This window comes from Miscanthus floridulus, chromosome 10 (assembly GCF_019320115.1).
Source record: "Miscanthus floridulus cultivar M001 chromosome 10, ASM1932011v1, whole genome shotgun sequence".
Lineage (NCBI taxonomy): Eukaryota > Viridiplantae > Streptophyta > Magnoliopsida > Poales > Poaceae > Miscanthus > Miscanthus floridulus.
The window spans coordinates 42,873,944-42,895,602 of record NC_089589.1 but is presented as its reverse complement, the minus strand read 5'-3'; the positions used below and the strand labels follow the sequence as shown (position 1 = coordinate 42,895,602).

The 21,659-nt window shown below is 43.4% G+C and overlaps 1 protein-coding gene across 1 annotated transcript; it reads right to left on the bottom strand.

The window, feature by feature from the left end:
* Positions 1-342: 342 nt before the first annotated feature.
* On the bottom strand, positions 343-3,402 carry LOC136490158 (protein ALP1-like). Its single transcript, XM_066486643.1, has 2 exons — positions 3,167-3,402; positions 343-1,677 (listed from the first exon to the last, which is right to left on the bottom strand). Exons 1-2 carry the CDS (start codon positions 3,306-3,308, stop codon positions 641-643), a joined length of 1,179 nt encoding a protein of 392 aa, XP_066342740.1. The 5' UTR covers positions 3,309-3,402; the 3' UTR covers positions 343-640.
* Positions 3,403-21,659: the final 18,257 nt, after the last annotated feature.

The following is a 21,659-nucleotide window of genomic DNA, read 5'->3' as shown; positions in this document are numbered from 1 at the left end:
CCGTTGCCTTTTATTATGTACGTCGAGAGAAACTTGTGAAATATGGCTAGAAATCTACATTGAGTCATTAGCAAAGTTAAATTAATCCTACTTCATTGGGGATTCTTTAAGTGCGGCAAATGTGAATCACTTGCACTTTCTACAACTTATGTAGAAACTAATAGAACTCTAGATGTTTCAGAAAAGATCCAGCATCTAATACACTCATCATCGCAATTTTATGAAAAACAATAATGGAATTTTCAGGACCACCAAGGCAAAAACACGATAAACCAAAGGAGCCAGATTGATTTGACAAGTTTGCATCAGCTTTTAAGAGAGTTACAGTAAGTAATATGATCCGATGCCCTCGCTTGCCTCATTTACAGCTCTACAAAACTGGGCTGCCGGAGGCTCCCACATCAGTGAGGTCTGGGAAAGGGAAAAACCGAGGCAAGCCTTCCCTCCGCAAAATCTGCGGAGAGGCTGCTTCGAACCCGTGACCTGGTGACTCAGTGAGACAGCTCTCACCACTGTACCAGGCCTGCCCTTCTACAGCTCTACAAAACTGAACATAAAAAAAGATTTAGAGCTGCCTGAAACAGATGAAAATAGCACTCTTCTGGATCATTCATTCATTCCTAAGATTTCCTCCTGTTGGTCACCTGCTGATCAGGTGTTCGGACAGTTTGTCCCTCACCTTGATTCCATTCTCATCGGCTAACTCGCACACCTGCTGCCTATAATTAGCGTCATGGTCGTTCGGCCATGCCTGTGCCTCATCCATGGATGTTTCCTGAAGGTCTATGATTATGTTATGCAGCAAGCAGCAGACATGGATTATCCGGGGCAGCTTGTGCTTGTCGGGACGCCACATCTCCCCCTGCAGGAACTTCCATGTGTCCTTGAACTTGGCCAGTGTCCTTGGAGCGACTGCTCTCGCTGCAGAGTGCCTGCTGTTGAACTCAGAACTGGACTTTATGATGTCCTTCTCTTGGTATGGTGTGAGAAGCCAGGGAAGAAGGGGGTAGCCTGAGTCGCCGATCAAGTATTCCCCAATCTCTGATCCATCTGATACCTTCAGCTTGCTGCCATTCAACCGCTCACCTTTCTCGGAGAGCTTGAAAAGGCCAGAGCTGTGCAAAATGCTCGACTCTTTCATGCTACCAGGCCACCCAGTCACTATGTCTGTGAACCTCGTATCCAGATCAACAACACCTTGCAATACCATACTGTAATTCTTCTCCTGATCAAGCCAGATCTTGCAGTTTGGTTCAGCTGATGAAAGGCACATTGTGATGTGTGTTGTATCCACAACGCCGCAGCAGTTTGGCAGACCATGGATCTTCTCAAACTTGGACTTGATCTTCTCCATTTCACCAGAGTCTGGCCAGCGCAAGTGGTGGCTCGCTCGCTCCTCCATAGCCTCAATGAATCGCCAAGTAATCAGCGACACGGCTGAGTGGTTCACTCCAACTGAGGATCCTACAGTCGCCAGTGACCCACCAGAGTTCAGCCTCCGCAGAGCAATGGCCACTCGATCTTCTAAACACAGCATTGTGCCATCAAGAAAAGTATAGCTGCTGGACCTCACCATCATTTCATCTTTCACCAGGTTGCATACATAGTCAAAGGCTCTTCTTGGCATTTTGAATACAGACTCAAATCTCTGTGCATCCTCGATACAAGATAAGGTTCCTATAAGAAGGAAACATAAGACTAGTTATAAATTTATAACTTCGATAACTGGTTAGTGGTAAGCAAGAGCTTTCATGCAATGAGTTAAAAAGAGACCACAGTAATCACAGATGCAAAACACTAGAGCATTCTAGCTAGCTTTATTAAACTTGACAGCAAAGTATTTCTCTGGTACAGATCAAACTTCAATCTACATAATTCCCATCAATGATACGGTAAACTATGATCTTTTACGAACATGCCACAGTGCACCAATTAAGAAAGTCATAATAATCAACAAATTAGGCATAACCAACCCTACAAGTCGTAACTGCTAAGTAAGTTCGATGTCGAGTAGTCAAGCACCAAAAGGAAACAGTAATATTGAAACCGCATCTATTATCTATGTGACATCTATAAATAAAAAAAGGTTTCTTTTAAGTACTTGTTTGAAGTTATGCTCGGTAAAATTGGGACAAACAAGGTTAGCTTATGAATAATGGTTAGCTTATGAATAATAATTCAGAATAAGTTTGGGGTTGATCGTGTTTAACTAGGGGGGTCATCTCCCTTCCTCAAAGATTCTCAGAAAGAGCATCTCTACCCTTTGCGTACAACTTCCATCATGCTATGTTTCTGCTTCAGCAAATTAGGATTTGAGAAGTCCTTCAACTTCTGAGAAATTAATTGCAACAGAAATAAATGAAGTCCAATGTATTGTGCAAAAGTAGAATGGTTGATATCAGTCCTATGGACTAAAGAATCACATGGCAAACTCAATCAAAAAGCTAGTACCCCGTGCTTATAAAGCAAGAAAATAGCCACCGTGTTCGGATGGTGCCCAGCACAGTGAATTTCGGATGGTTTCGGATGATTCAATAGTATTCTGTGAGGGAGAATAAGCTGAAACAAGCTGAAACAAGCGAGCAGTGCACCAGCCGAACGCCATCCATATCTGTAGGCCGTAGCTATCAGTCCTATGGACTAATGAAGACCAATGTCATAGTCAAACCGGACCGAAGACCACCTGCAATTAGCCATTCAGCTGCACTAGGCAGTTCAGACCATAAAAACGAAAACTGAACTTTTTCGATCCCAGCTGAATAATCAGAGCCGAGACAAAGAACTCAGTGCTCAGTTCTTGCAAACCTAGTCCAATTCGAGAATGGAATCACACCTAACACAGGAATGTTCACTGTTCACACCTAAAACCGAACACATACGGCGACAGACACTGTCTCACTCCTCAATCCGGCCAGGCAGCATTGCTCTAACTCCAGCATTACCACCACACTAATCACGCCTACTCCCAACCACGATCGACAAACCCGCAAGATTACCGGCGTAATTCCTCCCTGACGCGACACAGTCTACCAATCGCCGCCCGAAGGTCGGGAGCAACCAGAACCACCGCGCAATCCGCAACAAATCCTAACGGAGACAGACACGCACGGCCACCAGACAGCGCCACAGACAGCCAGAGGCGGACGGACGGGGGAGGCAGACGCACCTGACATCCGCCTGCAGAAGGCGTCCCACCAGTCGCTGGGCGGGGCACCCACGGCGGCAGCCGCCATTGCGGCCGCGGCCGCCTTCTTCTCCGCCGCCGCCATCCGTCGGCGCTTAGCCCCGCGCCCGCGCACCGGCGGCATGGCACGGGCGCGGCAAGGAATCGGGACGAGCGAGCCGGAGGCGCGATTGCACGGGACGAAAATCAAGAAGAAGCCGGGGCGGGCATGGACGGCTCGGCGCGGCCGCGGTGGCGTGGGGGACTCGGCGGCAGGCAGAGGATGCAGGGCATGGGGAGTGCCGCTGGGAGGATAGACGTCGGCGCGCGTGCCTGCGCGGCGGCTCGGGATGTTTGAGGTGGGGAGGGGAGGGGAGGGGAGGGGAGGGGAGAAGCGAGTAGCGATGGCGAAGGGGCGGAGCCGCAGAGGAGGAGCACGGCGAAGCGGAGATGGAAAAGGGAGGAGCCTCTTTCTTGGGCCCACGCACACCGCACACCACAGCTCGAGTATGTATTTGTGCCTGCTATACAAAAGTGGTGTATTTGTGGTCGTATTGTGTACAAAAGTGGGAAAACAACGTGCGAGATACACATACTGAGGTGTGTTTTTATACTACTACTACAGTGCTACTGAGTAGAACTAGCAGCATATATGTTATACATGTGTAGATGTACGTATGGTTACATGTACATGTTCATGTGTTTATTTGTTGGAACGGTAATGCTGTGGGTAAGACGTAGGGTCACCGTTCGTCCATCATCCATGGAGTTTCCTTCCTCTTCTTTCCTAAAAACCTACTGCCGCCACCACCACCACTCAAGCCCCCACGCCCACCGGACCTCCCTTGTTGTTGCTCCTGCTCCGTCGCCCGCCCAACCTAACGGCGTGGGCACCGCCGCGCCCGTGCGTAGGGACCGCTTTCTCGGCCGTCAGCTGGCCACCGTGGGTGTTGTGCGCGTGCTCGTGCTCGACAACATCGACCGGCGCCACCGACGCAAGGAGAAGCATCAGGCCATAGCGCGAAAGCCGCGTAGGGTTGGGTGGGGCTTGGACGCCATGCAGGGTCGGCCAGTACGCAGAGTGCAGGCGCGAGCGTCCATCCGGACGTCCAGACGCTACCATTGTTGTTGTTGGAATGATAAAAGGCACCAAAAGAACGTTCTATAACACTAGTAACCATTGTATATATCGGCGAGCTCCACATGACATGAGGTAGACCAAAAAAAAACATGAGCGGGAAAAACACATACCATATTTATTATGTAAGTGTGGTTATTTATTCAAGATACATGCCAAAAGGCGCCAAAAGAATGGAACGGTTAACTGTTATACGTATCGAGAATGTTTTGCACCCTCGCGAGCACCACGTGGCATTAGGAGGTTGACAAAAAAAGTGGGTGGAAAACACACAACACGGTATTATATAGGTGTGTTTATTTATTGGAGACGTCAAAAGACACAAAAAAAAAACAGGGGGGGTGGGGGGGGGGGGGGGGGGGGGGGGGGACGGTTTTATAACTAGTAACCGTCACATATATTTGAAATGTTTTCTACTCTCACAGTCTCGCAAGCACCAAGTCATGTGAAGGTAGGTCAAAAAAATATGGGTGAAACACAGCATAATATTATAATTAGGGTCTAAGATATATAACAAGTGTGAGTCGAAAGGTATAATGTCTAGAGTGTAATAATATAATTAGCTCCTAATATATAACTAGTCTGATTTAATTTGGTTCGGGCAAAAAATGTCTGGTTTATAATCCATAAAGTATTTATACTTTGTTTTCTTGAGTAGAGTGGCACGTATGCAAATTTTGGCAGAGCACACAAGGCAGGGCACTCAACTAATTCTGTTCATCAGTCGCATCGGCGAAGCACCCGCAACGCAAGCCGATTACTCATAGGGCTGTTTGGATCCTTTTATTCGAAGAAATTCAAATCTACTTAATAAATTAAGTTATTTGACTTAAAATTTAACATTCCACCACTTTCTAAAGTTTACATATAAATCTATCTCAAATTCATAGAGTGGGAGTTAGAAATTGTTTCTATAGATCATCATTCTATATTTATACGTTACAACTTATAACACGCTTTCAACTCGCTCTCCTATAGTAGAAATGCAACACATAAGTATCTCTCATATAGCCAACAAATAATATATAAATATAATCCATATACAACCATATTAGCTTAATTAATATATGTTTAAATTATGATTATTAAAATGAATTCAATTTCTAATATCCAAACGGGCCTTACTTTTTTTTGTCAGAAGGAAAACACGGTGACTTTTTCGAAGTCAATCACGGAGGCCAAGCTGGCAGCAGCGCTCATTGTTGCCAAGCCTTGTGCAGAGACAGAGGCACAGAGCACGGCTGGTCAAAGCCTGAAGAGGAAGGGAAGGGGGAAAGCTGCTTGCCGTCGGCACCACGACGGGTCTGTCCAGGCGGCGGGCGCTAGCTGGAGCGGCGGCCACCGGCGAGGTGCTCGGCCGGCCACGGCCAGTGCCCAGTAGGGTGCTGTTCTCCATCACAGGTACGTTTCCCCTGCGCTTTGGCCTTTTCTCGGATGCAAAAACCATTTGGTGAGATCTTTTACGGCTTTTCCCAACCATCAATTTTGTGCATCTAGGTGTACATACATTTGAGGATATTGTTTTATTTTATTGGTTTAAATTAGGAACTTAGAGGAAACGGAAAGTTCCTACGTGGCTACTATGCTCCTAAATTTGCTTGTGAATTTTATCCATTATTAGGTCGCTTCATTTTTTTTTTGGAATCACAGAAAATTTTCTTGGAAGTATCCAAATTCCAAAAACTGAGTTCCTACGTGGAATCACAGAAATAATAATGAATGATTTATTATTGCCTTATTGGGACATAAAACTATGACTATCAATAGCCGTAACCAACGTACGTTAGCATATACAACCATGAAATCACATAAATTAAAACCCAAAACTTAAACATAAATACATAAGTAGTTATGAAGGCCAATTTAATAGCTTAGACAACATTAGTTGAGACTATGAAATAAAAATATTTGTGCCTTCTTTAATCATGCCTATTATTTAAATTTTAAATGAAATATTCCCAACCATTGTTGATTATTTAAACAATTAAAGCTCTCAAACTAAATTTTTCCGTTGGTTAGAACTTATTTAGAGAGAATTACTTAGTCTATGGTAGGAATAAAACATGATTATATTGTTGGACAATACATCTTATCTATATACTCTTATAAAGCTAAACCCCACTAGATGATTTTTCTTTTCATGCAAGATGTCCATATCATTCCCCAGTAAGTGACCCCGCTAGATGTTCTATCTCTTCGTGCAAAGTATCCACATCTTTCTCTTCATGCTTCTAGTTTTTATATAAGCCAAAATGGTGCCAAAAAGATAATTTACATTTGAATTAATATATTAAACTTAGACTTAAATATTAGGAAAATAATTATTATTAAAACAATGTACTTAATAAAATGGAAGCTAATTGAAAATTAAAATAAAAATATAAACTTATTTGGCCCAGCATCTAATTTTGGTCCAAATAAGCACAATGCAATTATGCCAGACCAACAAGATCACACAACCTGAGCCCTGGCTGGAAATTCTTAGTGGTTCGTCTTACCCCGCTTGCCTTCTTAAGCTGGCCGGAAATTCTTAATGGTTCGTCTTACCCCACTTGCCTTCTTAAGCCAGCAAACAACCTTCATTATTGGATGAAGATCGATGGCTTTGATTCCTTTGTTGTCAAACAAAACCTTTGCTGGATGAAAATTTTAAGAGCTTGTTCGCTTAGGGCTATTCCTGGCGAATCAATCTTGGTGAGAGGTAGCTATATAAATTACTGAAGCATTGGCAGGATTGGTTCTAGGGGGTGATTCCCTGGGAACCGAACGCAGCCTAAACCATTTTCCTCCTCTTCCCTCCGCCTTTCACGCTGCAACCGGTGGAGCGTAAAGGGGCGGACGATGCTGATGGAGCCAGGCCAAGCCATGACACTGCCGAGCATCTCGCCAGAGCGCGCGTGCAACTCCATCAAGAAGCCCGATGGTAGCACACGGAGTTCTTACTCTCTATTGCTCGAGATAGTAGCAAGTAGGGTTAGGAGGTGGCCACGCTCACTCACATGGCCACCATAACCATGCACTGGCACACAAGGTCAACATCGAATGGTTCAGTGTGGGCACGTGAGGAGAACCCCAAGCAATAGTGGCTTCCTCAACGGCAACACCCTGCTGAGGGAGATGGCCACTGGGAGTGCCGTACAGCAATAACGACGACCAAAGACCCTTAGGTGAGTATCCACTGTACCTTTTTTAGGTTAGGGTTAAGAATCTTTATGAAAAAATGGTTTTCTTGTGATCTAGGGTTCAAATTTGGGGAAAAATTGCTTAGGGCTTACTAATTGGGCTTAAAATTTGATGAGTCCCCTCCTTCATGCTTTGTCGAGGCCCTAGAGGTACTGAGATGATCTATAGAGCCAATTGTGACTTAATTAACCTTGCTCCTAAGCAATTAGTTCTAACAACAGACAATTAGGTATTAATCTTGATTGACATAGCTAGGCAGTTGCCGTTAATTACCACTTAATCAGAGATTATGGTTCATGGCACTACCCACTGTCGGTTCAAAATCTCTCTTCACTGTCGGATTTTGAATCGGCAGTGGCAAACCGGTAGTGATGTGGGGTTCACATCACTGCCGGTACTCAGAACCACCAATGATGTGCAGGCAAGAATGTCGGTTCTTGGCACCACCTAGTAGTGTTAGTTGAGCCAACACTGCCAGCTTGTGGCACGAGCCGACAGTGATGCTCAAGCAAACACTGCCGGCTTGTGGCACGAGCCGACAGTGATGCTCAAGCCAACACCTATTGTGTTTAAATTTCTTGTGCTGTCATTCAAAAAACCGGTTTCGAAAGGTAGAAATGTTAGATAAATAAGTAGATCATTTTGTTGAATTAACAGATATAAATAAAATGGGGATTATACACACCAAATGATTTGCCGCCTCCGAATTTACGCTGAGGTAGCGAAGCATTGCCCACATTACGTAGAACCCGCATTCATTGTTTCCCGCCGGCTAGTCTAGGGTCTCCAATTGCATTGGTGCAACCTGAAATGGGACCTTCGTCCCACCGGCCATTCTTGCCTGGACACTATGCCACATTATAAAGTGTGAAAAAGGGGCAACATTAGAATATGTTATGTGCGATTAGAAAATAATATGTTATTAGATTCGCTTACGCATTAAGCACTTCGACTAGGGGATCGAGCAAAAAAAGTGGCTTTATCTTCGAGTCCCACACCTTGATATGATTTGTTTTAATATCGACAACAATGAAGACGAAATGGTTGCTGCAATCACAAAACCCTAGTTAACGAATAATCATAACTACAAAAAACAAGCATAAAAATAAGAGCAGATAACACATACTCGCAGTTGTAGGCTAGAAGTATTTCAGTTTTATTACTCATCTTGAAATTTTAAAAAATGGCAGTCAGTGTCTCCGTCAGATCTTCCACTTTATTTCCATGGATGCCTCCGCATGTTCTCTCGTTGACTAGCTCGGGGTCCAAGAAAGACATATGAGCGTACTTTGTTTTAAAGCAAAATTTTTTGCTACACACCTGCATAATTCATGGGGAATGTGCAGTTGTTAACTATTTGTGTATCGAGAGAGTAGTTAATTATAATATCGTGCGAGTAGGGTACTTACATAGTCCACAGCATCAACATTTGTGTATCGAGATCGTGTCTCTTGAATAGCTAAAACAAGTGATCCCAACCGACAAAGTGCTTCTCTTCATTAGGATAATGGAAAACATGCGGCGGGCGGATAACATATTCGAAACCTGCCTGCCCCATCTCAAGTGCTTGGGCCATGTAATAATCATGCAAGTCATGCATATATGTTGTCAAATTTTTATACTCCTCCTCGTCCACCAAGAAATTGCCTCTTTGAAACTACATTGCCGGTCTTGCCGTCTCATATAGTGAATCATAATAGATGTTCACGACATCATCCCTGGTTAATCTGGGGTTGTCTTTGACAATCTTGTTTATCTTACTTTGATCTTCATGGTGTATTTCTTTGACTCTTAATTGAGTGTGCTTACTCTCTATTTGCCTATTGAATTGGGACTGCACCCTCCACTTAGGTAGTGAGGCAAATAGATTCTAGAATCTAACTTTGTCTTCCTTGGAGGCTACTTCTGGCTTTTGTTGGTTCATCAAGTTTGTAACGTTGCCACCCATCGTCCTTTTCTTTTTTTTGTTGGTCCACTTTGGGAGCATTAGCGACCGAATCCGAGGACCTTTTCTTCGACTGCGAGGATGCCTTAGATCTTGTATTGGGCTGTTGTGGAGGAGGAGGACGAGAATTATGTTTTCTTGGAGGTGATGAAGAGGGAGGAGGAGGAGGAGGAGTCTTCTCTTTTATTGGGGCTAATGAAGATGGAGGATGAGCAGGAAGAGAAGGAGACTTCTGTCTTCTCGGGGGTAATGGCAAGGAACCAGGGAAGGTAGTGTGATCTCCTCTATTGGGAGATGGTGAGTGATCATCTCTGGGTGGTGAAGATTCGTCATCGTCCTCATCATCATCCAAAGACAACTGGTGATCAAGCTTAATGAAGCGCTTGTGCCAGACCACATGAGTGCCCTTGTTCTGAACAAAGCATTGTCTGTCTTCCTGTGCGGGGTAATCAATGTGCATCTTGTTATACTTCTTATCAAGTATAGTATCAATGCTGATGTGGGCATACCCCATTGGAATTGGGCGGCCATTAATGGTCCGTCTCCCACAGGCCAGGCCTGGCCGACCGCCACCTTGTCAGTTGTCCATTGCTGACAGATGTACAACCTAACATTGACGGGTTCGGTGATGCTATCCACCATTTGAGGCGCATTCGCCTCTTCATCATCGAGTGGGGTTGATCCGTAGCTACTGCGACCCCTGAACTATAGGTTAAAGCTAGTCAGAACAGGTTCTTGTGGTACTACTCCTGATCCCATGGATGCCATAAGTACATTGACTTTTTCTTGAACCCTCTCATCAATCCATTTTTTGAATTTGTCTTCCATCTCTTTCAGAACCCTCATATACTCTGCTCTTGTGCCACTCTACCCCTCGAGCAGCTCCGATAAGTGGAAGATTCTTCCTCAAATGCTATTTTCCAAGGAACAAGACCGGCTCCTCTAGTGCGACCAGGGTGCTCCTTGTTTTTGAGTGCTTAGGTGAGCATGTCATTCTCCCTATTAGTACTATAGGTCCCTTTCCTCACTTCATCATTTACCTCGAAGATCCTCTAGATGAGGCTGCTCATGGCTAGATTTGTGGAGCTAAAGCTTCTGTCCTAGCCATGGTGTACCCCCCTTGCCATACAGAAATATATCGATCTAGGCTCCCAATTGGCAGTCTCAGGCACAACGCCAAGGCGTTCCACCTCCTCAAGTTTCCTTTCAAATGCATCCATCTTACTAGCGTAGCCATGAGAGCCGAGTTTATGAGGATTCGTCGCTTTAAGCGAATTCTCCTTATTCTTCCTGCTCAGTTCCAAGTACTCCTCAGATTACCTATATTGCTTGAATTCCTGCCAGAAGTCCTTCCACTTGGTGTACTGTCCACCATCCCAATTTGGCTCTTTATCCTCAAGGATAAATTTCTTGTACAATGTCCCCTTGAAAGTCTTGAAGCATGTCCCCATGATTTCTTTTGCTTTTTTCTTGACTTGCTCCTTATCATAGTCCTATGGGAAAGTGAAATACTATGGGATCCTTTTCTCCCATATGTCATCCTTCTCACTTTTGGGAACCCTCCACGGGTCATCATCTTTCCCAATCCACTTCCTATACTTAATCGGGATGTAGTCCCTTACAAGTGCCTCGATGACAGTCTTGTATTTGGCCATAGCTTTTTTAGGTGCGAGCGGCTCCCCGACTTGGTCAAACTCAGTGATGTGTCATTGTGCATTCCTACCAGTAGGAAGCTATGACAAGCCTCGCTTAGTTCTGGCCTTACTGCTACCCAAACCATCTGGCTACTCGGTCGGCTGGACCTCCTGCTGGAGACACCAAGTAAGCTAATAGACTCTCAATTAATTAGTGTGTGTGGCTACCTAGTCACATGATACCTAAGTTACCTGGTCATCTTGGTCATCTTGATCTAGCTCGAGAAGAGTGGTAGGGATCCATGGTACCTCGTTCTCACCGTCCTGATTGTTACCACCACCGTTTGTCGGATCATGCGGCTCTCTCGTCATACCGATATCAACCGCTTCTTGTTGCCTATCAGTTCTTGGGCGACGGGTTAACGGGCGACGACGAGTCATGGCTATGACATGATCATGGTCAGTTTTGGCTGCGTACAACTACTAGTAGCATTTGTGCATATATATATTACCCAACTAATAGAGATTTAATGCAAAGTCTAATAATAAGTCCACATACAGTTCATGTACAACAAATGCATTGTTTGATTGGCTTCATACAACAAAGTCCACCTACTATTCTATGAAACAAAGCCTACATCAACTTCCAAATAACAAAATCAATGACCATAGCATAAATAAAAGCATGGCATCTTTCCAAGACCAAGGAGCAATTCTCCTAATCTTCATATCTCTAGCGGCTGGCTCCTCTTCAATCTCCAGTGTTGGTGGATGGCCATTGTTTGCACTCATTAGACTATAGTAGGCCCTCAAAGCTTCAGCTTCTGTGTTGTATTTTTTGTAACAATTACCTGGGTATTGATTGACTTGAGCACATCAATCTTCCTAGGTCAGGTAGATCCCAGGCACCCGACCAACATGCACTACATACCATAACATGGTTGCCTATACATTTAACCAAATTAGGTTGATAGTGCTATGTCATTCAAACATATTGTAGACCAAGCAAACTAAGTTGAGACTTTTCCCTGTGTGCCCTTATAAAAGATCGTAATTCCCTGTGTGCCCCTGAAAAAATTCAGCGGTCTTCAGCGCCACTACTCCAACTTTTTCGTGTCATCCATGCCACTTCCGTCAGCTTGGGCTCTAACGCCGTTAAACTGCAGGTGTGAAAAGATGAAAATGCCCTTAAGTTCAAATATGTTATTAATTTTTTTGGGCATCTTAACGACTTCAAATGAAAAAACTCAAAACTAGAAAGTTGTAGATCTCGTCGAGATCTATAATTTTCATATAAATTTTTTTTTCATTTAATTTCGCAAAAAAAATAATATGATTTTTCTAAGATATATTAATCATATCAAATCATATTTTTTTGTGAAATTAAATGAAAAAAAATTTATATGAAAATTATAGATCTCGACGAGATCTATAACTTTCTAGTTTTGAGTTTTTTCATTTGAAGTCGTTAAGATGCTCAAAAAAAATTAATAACATATTTGAACTTAAGGGCATTTTCGTCTTTTCACACCTGCAGTTTAACGGCGTTAGAGCCCAAACTGACGGAAGTGGCATGGATGACATGAAAAAGTTGGAGTAGTGGCGCTGAAGACCACTGAATTTTTTCAGGGGCACACAGGGAATTACGATCTTTTATAAGGGCACACAGGGAAAAGTCTCAACTAAGTTTAGTGTATCGAGCAAAGTTGTAGACTATATTCAAATATTCAAACTTCAATTTTCCAACACAACTAAATCATGAATTTCAACATCTAACTCATTTCAATGTATGTTTGAGCACTAGTATGTATTCAACCATGCTTCAAATGACCATAGTGTTTTAAGCTAATTTGATTGCCATAGATCAAAGAACATTTGCTACTAAGGAAATTTAAAGTGTTTCTACACGAAATCTAGAGAAAATGGGATAAACATGCTACTGTCATCCTCATGGGCATTTCAACGAACACCTAAGGGGCAGTGCTAGATGAAAGCATCTAGGCCCCTAGTAGGGTTTCGGTGATTAATGACAATACAAGATTACTATGACTAACGTGTGTTTTGCAGAGGCAATTAAGTTAGGCCACGGTAATGGAGATCGATTGGGCAATCATGGTTGTCATGCCCCTACGATGGAAATCATTTTGGTTTTCAAAGGATGGATGACAAGGTTAAGGATGGACTAGTTCTAAGTGTCGATTGGAGTTGGAGAGACACTTAGAGTAGTTTAGGACTTTGTTTTTCCTTTGGTCATAATATTAAGGGGGGTATGGATGGGTAGCTTGACCTAGGTGAGTCTAGTGAGTTAGGTGTGGTGCACACTTGTTAAAACTAGCACTAGGTAGCTCCAAAATAGCCCTTAGATCCATTGGAGCAAACTTCATTTACATATGATCGAGAGTTGGAACTGAATGAGGGTCAAATACTGACCGGACGCTGGCTCCGGTGCGACCGGACGCTGGCTCAGGGTCCGGTTAGTTCATTTGACCAAGGTGATTGCGTCTGGTTTGACCGAACGCTGAGAGGTCAAGTGATCAGATGCTGAGAGGCAGCATCCTATCGACTCCAGTAAGGTTCTAGAGGGGGAAATCGTGACCAGGCGTGTCCGGTCAGTGCTGGCCGGCCAGCGTCCGGTCACACTACAATCACTAGAGTTCGGGGTATACTGACTGGAGCATCCAGTCAACATGATCGGAGCGTCTGGTCACCCCGCAGAGGCACATAACGGTTTGTTTTTCAGCCCATGTTATAAATAGAGCCTCCACTCATGTGTGGGGGTACTTTTGCTCATTCCAACAGCTGAGAAACACCTTAGAGAGTGCCAAGAAGAGCAAGGTCCTAGTGAGGTGATTGAGATTTGAGAATCCAAAAGAGAGCCCTCATTAGTGAAGATCAAGAGTAGCAAAGTGTGCATCCACCTTCTCATTAGGCTTGTCGTGGTCAAGTGAGAGTTCATGCTTGTTACTCTTGGTGATCGCCATCACCTAGACGACTTGGTGGTGGTTGGGAGCTTGGTGATCATCCGGAGTGCTTGTGGATGACCCAACTCACATTGTGAGCGGTTGTGGGTGATTCACCATTACAGAGTGTCGAAGAATCAACCCATAGAGAGCACTTGATCCTTGCGTGGATCAAGGGGGAGATACACCCTTGCGCAGGTGCTCCAACGAGGACTAGTGGGGAGTGGCGACTCTCCGATACCTCGGCAAAACATCACCGTGTTTTCTCTCCTTTCTTTACTTTGTGTATTTACTTTGAGCATTTACTTTGAGCAATTCAATACTTGTCTTTACATTCATAGAATTGCCATGCTAGAGTAGGATTGGAATTTAGGTTGCAAGTCTTTTGTGTGGTAGAACACTTAGAAACACTTTCTAGGCACAAGGGGTTAATTGGGCTAACCGTAGGATTTAATTATTGCAAAGAAATTTAGAATTAGCCCAATTCACCCCCCTCTTGGGCATCTTGATCCTTTCAATTGGTATCAGAGCCTCGTGCTCACGTTTTTAGGCTTTACCGTCTAGAGCAAGATGTCTCACAGGGATGGACCTCCTCCTATCTTTGAGGGAGATGATTTTCCTTATTAGAAAATTCGCATGGAGGCGTATTTGGAAGCTCTACATGTTGGTATTCTTAGAGCTGCCTCACAAGGCTTCCCAAAACCTCAGGATGCTACTCACCTACAAGGCGATGAGGTGGATTACGAGAAGTGGAATGCAAAGGCTCGAAACACCATTTTTAGAGGCCTTTGCAAAGATGTGTTCAATCGGGTGAGGAACCACAAAGACACCCATGCACTATGGTCGGACATTTGTGCGCTCCATGAGGGAATAAAGAGTGAGCGTGAGGAACGCTATCATCTTGTCATGAAGAAGCTCAACTCTTTTGAAATGCTTCCTAAAGAATGTGCTAATAAGATGTATTCATGTTTGAATGTTCTTGTAGAGGAAGTTAATGGGCTTGGACTCACTCAAATGTAACCATCCGATGTTGTAAGAAAGATATTGAGTGTCCTCCCCATTGACAAATATGGGCATATTGTGACCGTGCTACATTAATGTGATCTTTCCACCGCTACACCGACACAAATATTAGGAAAGATCAATGCTCATGAGATGTACATGCACATCACACCTCAAGATGGCTCATCCTCTACAAAGAAGAAAGAAAAAGACTTAGCATTCAAAGCTAGCCAAGAGAAGGGCAAAGCAAGGCTTGAGTATGAGAGCTCAAGTGATGATGAAGTTGATGATGAAAGCCTTGCTCTCATGGTGAAGAAAACCACCAAGATGCTAAAGAAGCTCAATAAGAGTGGCATGAAGTTCAATGGCAAGAAAAAGAAGTTCTTCACAAGCTCAAGAAGAAAGCCAATCTCCGAGATGGATTGCTACAATTGTGGCGAACTTGGTCATCTAGCTCACCAATGCACAAAGCCCAAGAAAGACAAGTTCAAGAACAAGAACAAGGGCAAGAAAGATGACTCAAGCAATGAAGATGAAGATGAGAAGAAAAAGAACAAGCCATACAAGAAGAGAGATGGCAAGAAGGACTTCCACAAGAAGAAGAAGAGTGGAAAGGCTTACATTGTCGGTGATTGGCTCACAGACATTGATTCATCTAGTGGATCATCCAATGATGATGATAGTGATGATGAGAAGGTGGCCACTATTGCTATTGATTCTTCATCATCTTCACCGCCACCACCGCCATCATCCTCTACACACCTATGCCTTATGGCCAAAGGTGAACAAAAGGTATCACATGATGATGATAGTAGTGGTGATGATCATGCTCATAATGATGATAGTGATAGTGATAGCGATGATGATGAATATGAGTCACCTACTTATGATGATCTTGCTAAATTGCTAAAGAAATACACTAAGATAATTATAAAGACTAAAGCTAAAAATGAAAAGCTTGAGATTAAGAATGATTCTCTCTTAGCTAAATGTGACAGCCAAAAAGGCTAGTGTTGAGCTTAGAGAAGCAAATGAAGCTATGTCATCCAAACTCAAGGAGCTCAAATCGTCTAAGAAAGAGCTTAAAGATAAACATGATAAACTTGAGTGGGTGCACAAAGAGCTCATCACTAGCCATAACAAGCTAAAAGATGAATATACTACTCTCAAGATTAATCATAACAATCTTGTTATTGCTCAAGAATTTTTACCCAATGAGCCACATGATGCTACTAATGATGTTGTTAAGATTGGTATAGCTACATCATATGATGATTTAATTGATGAGAGGATTGAGCAAGGATCTAGTGGCAAAGGCAAGCAAGTGGTTGAGTGCAATGACTATGATGAGTATGTCAAGCTCAAGCACGATAATGAAAAGCTCAAGAAAGAGTTTGAAGAGTTCAAAATCCACAACACCATTGTGCTAGAAACTCTTGATCATGATGGTGACTTGATTCTTGAGAATGAGAAGCTAAAAGAAGAAAACAAGAAACTCAAGGAAGAGAAAAACAATGTTGCACTCAAGGAAGATAAAAGTAGTGATGCACTAAAGGAAGAGAACAAGAAGCTCAAGTTGGAAAAAGAGCATCTCAAGATTGGATTGAGCAAGTTCACTAGAGGCAAGTATCTCCAAAGTGAGCTCCTAATGAACACCATCATAAAGATGGATAGAAGTGACATTGTGTACATGGCAAATCAAGAGAAGAAGAAGGCTCAAGCTCAACAACAACAATCAAAGCCAAAGCCAAAGCCAAAGAGATGTTTTGAGTGTGGACAAGAAGGCCACTTTGCTCATGAGTGCCAAACTCCACCACCACAACCTTTGCCCAAGCATGCTAGACCCTTTGCCTTCAATGCTCACTACATGCTTAGAAAGATTCTAGTGGAAAGATGAAAGTGATGTTCTTAGGACCTCCAATTAAGAATAGGCCTAAGAAAATTTGGGTTGCAAAGTCACTTGTTGAGAAGGTGGAGGGCCCTCAACAAGTTTAGGTTCCTAAAGCTTGATCTCTTGTGTGTAGGTGAACTACAAGACCGGTGGAAGTCATTGGGTTATTGATAGTGGTTGCACACAACATATGACCGGTGATCCTCGTATGTTCACCTCACTAGATGAAGAAGTAGATGGACAAGAAAGAATCACATTTGGGGATAATTCAAAGGGCAAGGTTAAATGATTGGGAAAAGTGGCAATATCAAATGACCATTCAATCTCTAATGTGCTATATGTTGCTTCATTGAGTTTCAACTTGCTATCTGTTGGGCAATTGTGTGATCTTGGCTTCCAATGCTTGTTTACCGAGAAGGAAGTTGTTGTATCTAAGAAGGATGACGAACAAGTGATATTCAAAGGATTTAGATACAACAACCTATATCTAGTGGACTTCACCTCCGAAGATGCAAACTTGAAGACTTGCCTATTCACCAAAATAACACTTGGGTGGCTATGGCATAGAAGACTTGCTCATGTTGGGATGAGCTCACTCAAGAAGCTAATGAAGAATGATTTGGTGAGAGGGTTTAAGGATGTGAAGTTTGAGAAGGACAAGCTTTGTAGTGCATGTCAAGCCGGCAAGCAAGTTGCAAATACTCATCCAACCAAAGCTTTCATGTCAACCACAAGAGTGCTAGAACTCCTTCACATGGATTTACTTGGACCAACAACATACAAGAGTTTGGGAGGAAATCTTTATTGTCTTGTGATTGTTGATGATTATTCAAGGTATACATGGGTATTCTTCCTTCATGACAAATCTGAAGTAGCATCTTGCTTCAAGAAGTTTGCCAAGATAGCACAAAATGAATTTGAAGTGAAGCTCAAGAAGATAAGAAGTGACAATGGGAAAGAATTTGACAACACAAACATAGAAGCTTATTGTGATGAAGTTGGAATCAAACATGAAGTCTCCACAACATATACTCCTCAACAAAATGGTGTAGTTGAGAGAAAGAACCGGACATTGATCACTCTTGCAAGAACAATGCTAGATGAGTACAACACCTCCGAAGCTCTATGGGCGGAAGCTATCAACACCGCATTCTATGCATCTAACCATCTATTCCTTCAAAAGTTTCTTGGCAAGACACCTTATGAGTTGCTCAATGGGAAGAAGCTGGATGTCTCTTTCTTTAGGGTGTTTGGATGCAAATGCTACATCTACAAGAAGCGGCAACACCTAGGGAAGTTTCAAAGACGTTGTGATATTTGTTTTCTTGTTGGTTACTCATCAAAGTCCAAAGCATATAGAGTATTTAATTATGCCACTTGCTTGGTTGAAGAAACATATGATGTGGAATTTGATGAATCTAATGGCTCCCAAGGAGCACATGAGAATCTTGATGATGTAGGTGATGAACCATTGAGGGAGGCTATGAAGAACATTCCGGTTGGAGACATCAAGCCTAAAGATGATGTATAAGTGATTGATCCACCCTCTTCATCAAGTGTACCACAAGATGGTGAAAAAGATGGGAGAGTAGAAAATGAAGACACTCATGTCTCCCATGAGCAAATGGTGGTACAAGCACAAGATGTTGATGCTCCACAACCTCCTCCTCAAGTGGTCAATAGAAGAAATACACCTCTACTACAAGATCATCCATAAGATCTCATCATAGGGAGTCCATCAAAGGGTGTAATGACTCGTTCACAAAAACTTGCTTCATTTATTACTCATCACTCTTTTGTCTCTTGCTTTGAGCCTACTAAGGTTGAAGAAGCTCTTCAAGATCTGGATTGGATAAATGCCATGCATGAAGAGTTGAACAACTTCACTCGCAATGAAGTGTGGACTCTTGAAGAGCGGCCAAAAAGGAGCAAGAGTCATTGGAACAAAGTGGGTGTTACGAAACAAGCAAGATGATCAAGGTGTTGTTGTGAGAAACAAGGCAAGACTAGTTGCAAAGGGGTTCTCTCAAGTTGAAGGTTTGGATTTTGGAGAGACCTTTGCACTAGTTGCAAGATTAGAAGCCATTCATATCCTCCTTGCATATGCATCACATCATGAAATGAAATTATATCAAATGGATGTGAAAAGTGCATTTTTAAATGGCTATATTAATGAACTAGTCTATGTTGATCAACCTCCTGGATTTGAAGACCCTAGATATCCTAATCATGTTTATAGGTTGTCCAAGGTATTATATGGGCTTAAGCAAGCCTCAAGAGCATGGTATGAGCGCCTTTGGGACTTCCTCATTGAGAAGGGCTTCACCATTGGGAAGGTCGACACCACACTATTCACCAAGAAGCTTGATGGGCATATCTTTATTTGTCAAGTATATATTGATGATATCATCTTTGGATCATCAAATGAAGATTCTTGCAAAGAATTTGGTGAATTGATGTCGAAGGAGTTCGAGATGTCCATGATTGGTGAGCTTACATTCTTTCTTGGTTTTCAAGTCAAGCAAATGAGAGAAGGGATCTTCATCTCTCAAGAGAAATATACAAAAGATCTTCTCAAAAGATTCAAGATCGATGAATGTAAGCCAATCAAGACACCAATGCCAACCAATGGACATCTCGACCTAGATGAGGGAGGTAACAAGGTTGATCAAACTCTCTACCATTCTATGATTGGTAGCTTGTTATATTTAACCGCATCTAGGCCCGACATCATGTTTAGTGTGTGTCTATGTGCTAGATTTCAAGCTAAGCCTAAGGAATCACATTTAATTGCTACAAAAAGAATCCTTAGGTATCTTAAGCACACACCAAGCATTGGCCTTTGGTATCCCAAAGGAGCTAGATTTGAATTAATTGGCTATTCTAATTCAGATTATGCTGGATGCAAAGTTGATAGAAAAAGCACATCTGGAGGGTGCCATTTGCTTGGTAGATCACTTGTGTCTTGGTCCTCCAAGAAACAAAATAGTGTGGCCTTGTCCACTACCAAAGTAGAATACATTGCCGTGGGTGCTTGTTGTGCACAAATACTTTACATGAAACAAACTTTGCTAGACTATGGTGTAGTTCTAGAGAAAGTGCCTCTTTTTTGCGACAATGAAAGTGCGGTAAAACTTGCAAATAATCCGGTTCAACACTCTCGCACTAAGCATATAGATATCCTCCATCACTTTCTTAGAGATCATGTTGCTAAAAATGATATATCACTAGAAGGTGTAAGGACCGAGGATCAATTGGTGGATATCTTCACTAAACCGCTAGATGAGGCAACATTTTGTAGATTGCGGAATGAACTAAATGTGCTTGATTTTAGTAACTTCAATAAAAATTGAGCTTGTGTTGTCCCTTGCATTGCATTGTAATATACAATATGTTTAATGCTTTATATTGCATATAGGGCTTGTCTAACATGGTTAAGATAACCGCCGAAAGGCGTGTGAAGAAGCTTAACCTTGGAACAAACTTGACAAGCAACTAGATTTACATTCAAGTATTGCATATGCATGAATGTTGTTTTGTCGTTTGTCTTCAAATCACCCTCTTTTCGCCTATTTTCTTAAAAAGAATTATAGCCTAAGGCAAAATATTTTGAAAAACTTGAGGGTTTGAGAGAGGTCACTCACATCAGTCCCAATTGGTGTTTATTTGGATCTTATTGGAGTTGGGACTTGATTGGGAATAGGCAGCGCGAAGGACTTTGAAGATTTGTTGAAGAAGGAGTGACCGAACGCTGCACCGGACTCTGATGTCCAGCGTCCGGTCAGTTCACAGGAGGTGAACTTGCTACGAAGGAGTGACCGGACGCTAGAACAGTGTTCTCTCAATGTCCGGTCAGAAGGAGCTTTAGCGTCCAGTCGATCATGAAGACATCAAGGCTAGGTGACCGGACTCTGCTGCGTCTGGTCGGTGTCCACTGGACGTGTCCGGTCGTGATTCTAGAGGAATTGGACCTCTCTGGAATCGACTGGACACTGGGTGGTAGCGTCCGGTCACTACTACCAGAGCGTCCGGTCAGTAGAAATCGTGTGGCATCAGATCTCTTTTCTCCGTTTCCTTTTATGATCTATGGGGGCCACCTTATAATCCACTGCTACGTCGCGCGTTTGCCCTAACCCGCATCTACTCCGCACCAACATCGCTGATTTTGCCTCCACTGCCACAGACCCGCGCTCGCCTCTTCCCAGCCGCTGAGCTCGTCTCCGCCGCCGCAGTTCCACCCACATGCCCTCGAGCTTCACCGCCGCACTCGCGCTGAGCCAGCACGCTCCCGCGCCGCCAGCGCCTCCTCGAGCCACGCCATGCCCTAGCTACTGCATACCACGCAAGCTCGGCCCACGCCCTCACCGTGCTTCAATGCCACCCTCACCGTGCTTGCCCTGCTCTAGCCGCACCACCGTGCCCAGCACCACTGTGCCCTAGTTCCACTATTGAGCAAGCCTCTGTAGTGCCTTGCATCCTCGCCAGTTCCTCCACTGAAAATCCTCGCCGTTGACTCATCACTTTGCGTCGCCGTTCTTCATCGAGTCAGAACCCTAACCCTAGCCGAGTTGGTGGTTTCCCGTGGATTGCTTCTCTTCTTTTTGGATCACTGGTTTGTCAGGTAGCATGCCCGCATTTCAATTTCGTACCTAAATTGCTTGCTTCCTAGGGTTTCGCATCTATTAGGTATATTGTATTTATTTGTATACCCTATCTATTCTATCATGTAGCGAGTCGGTGCCG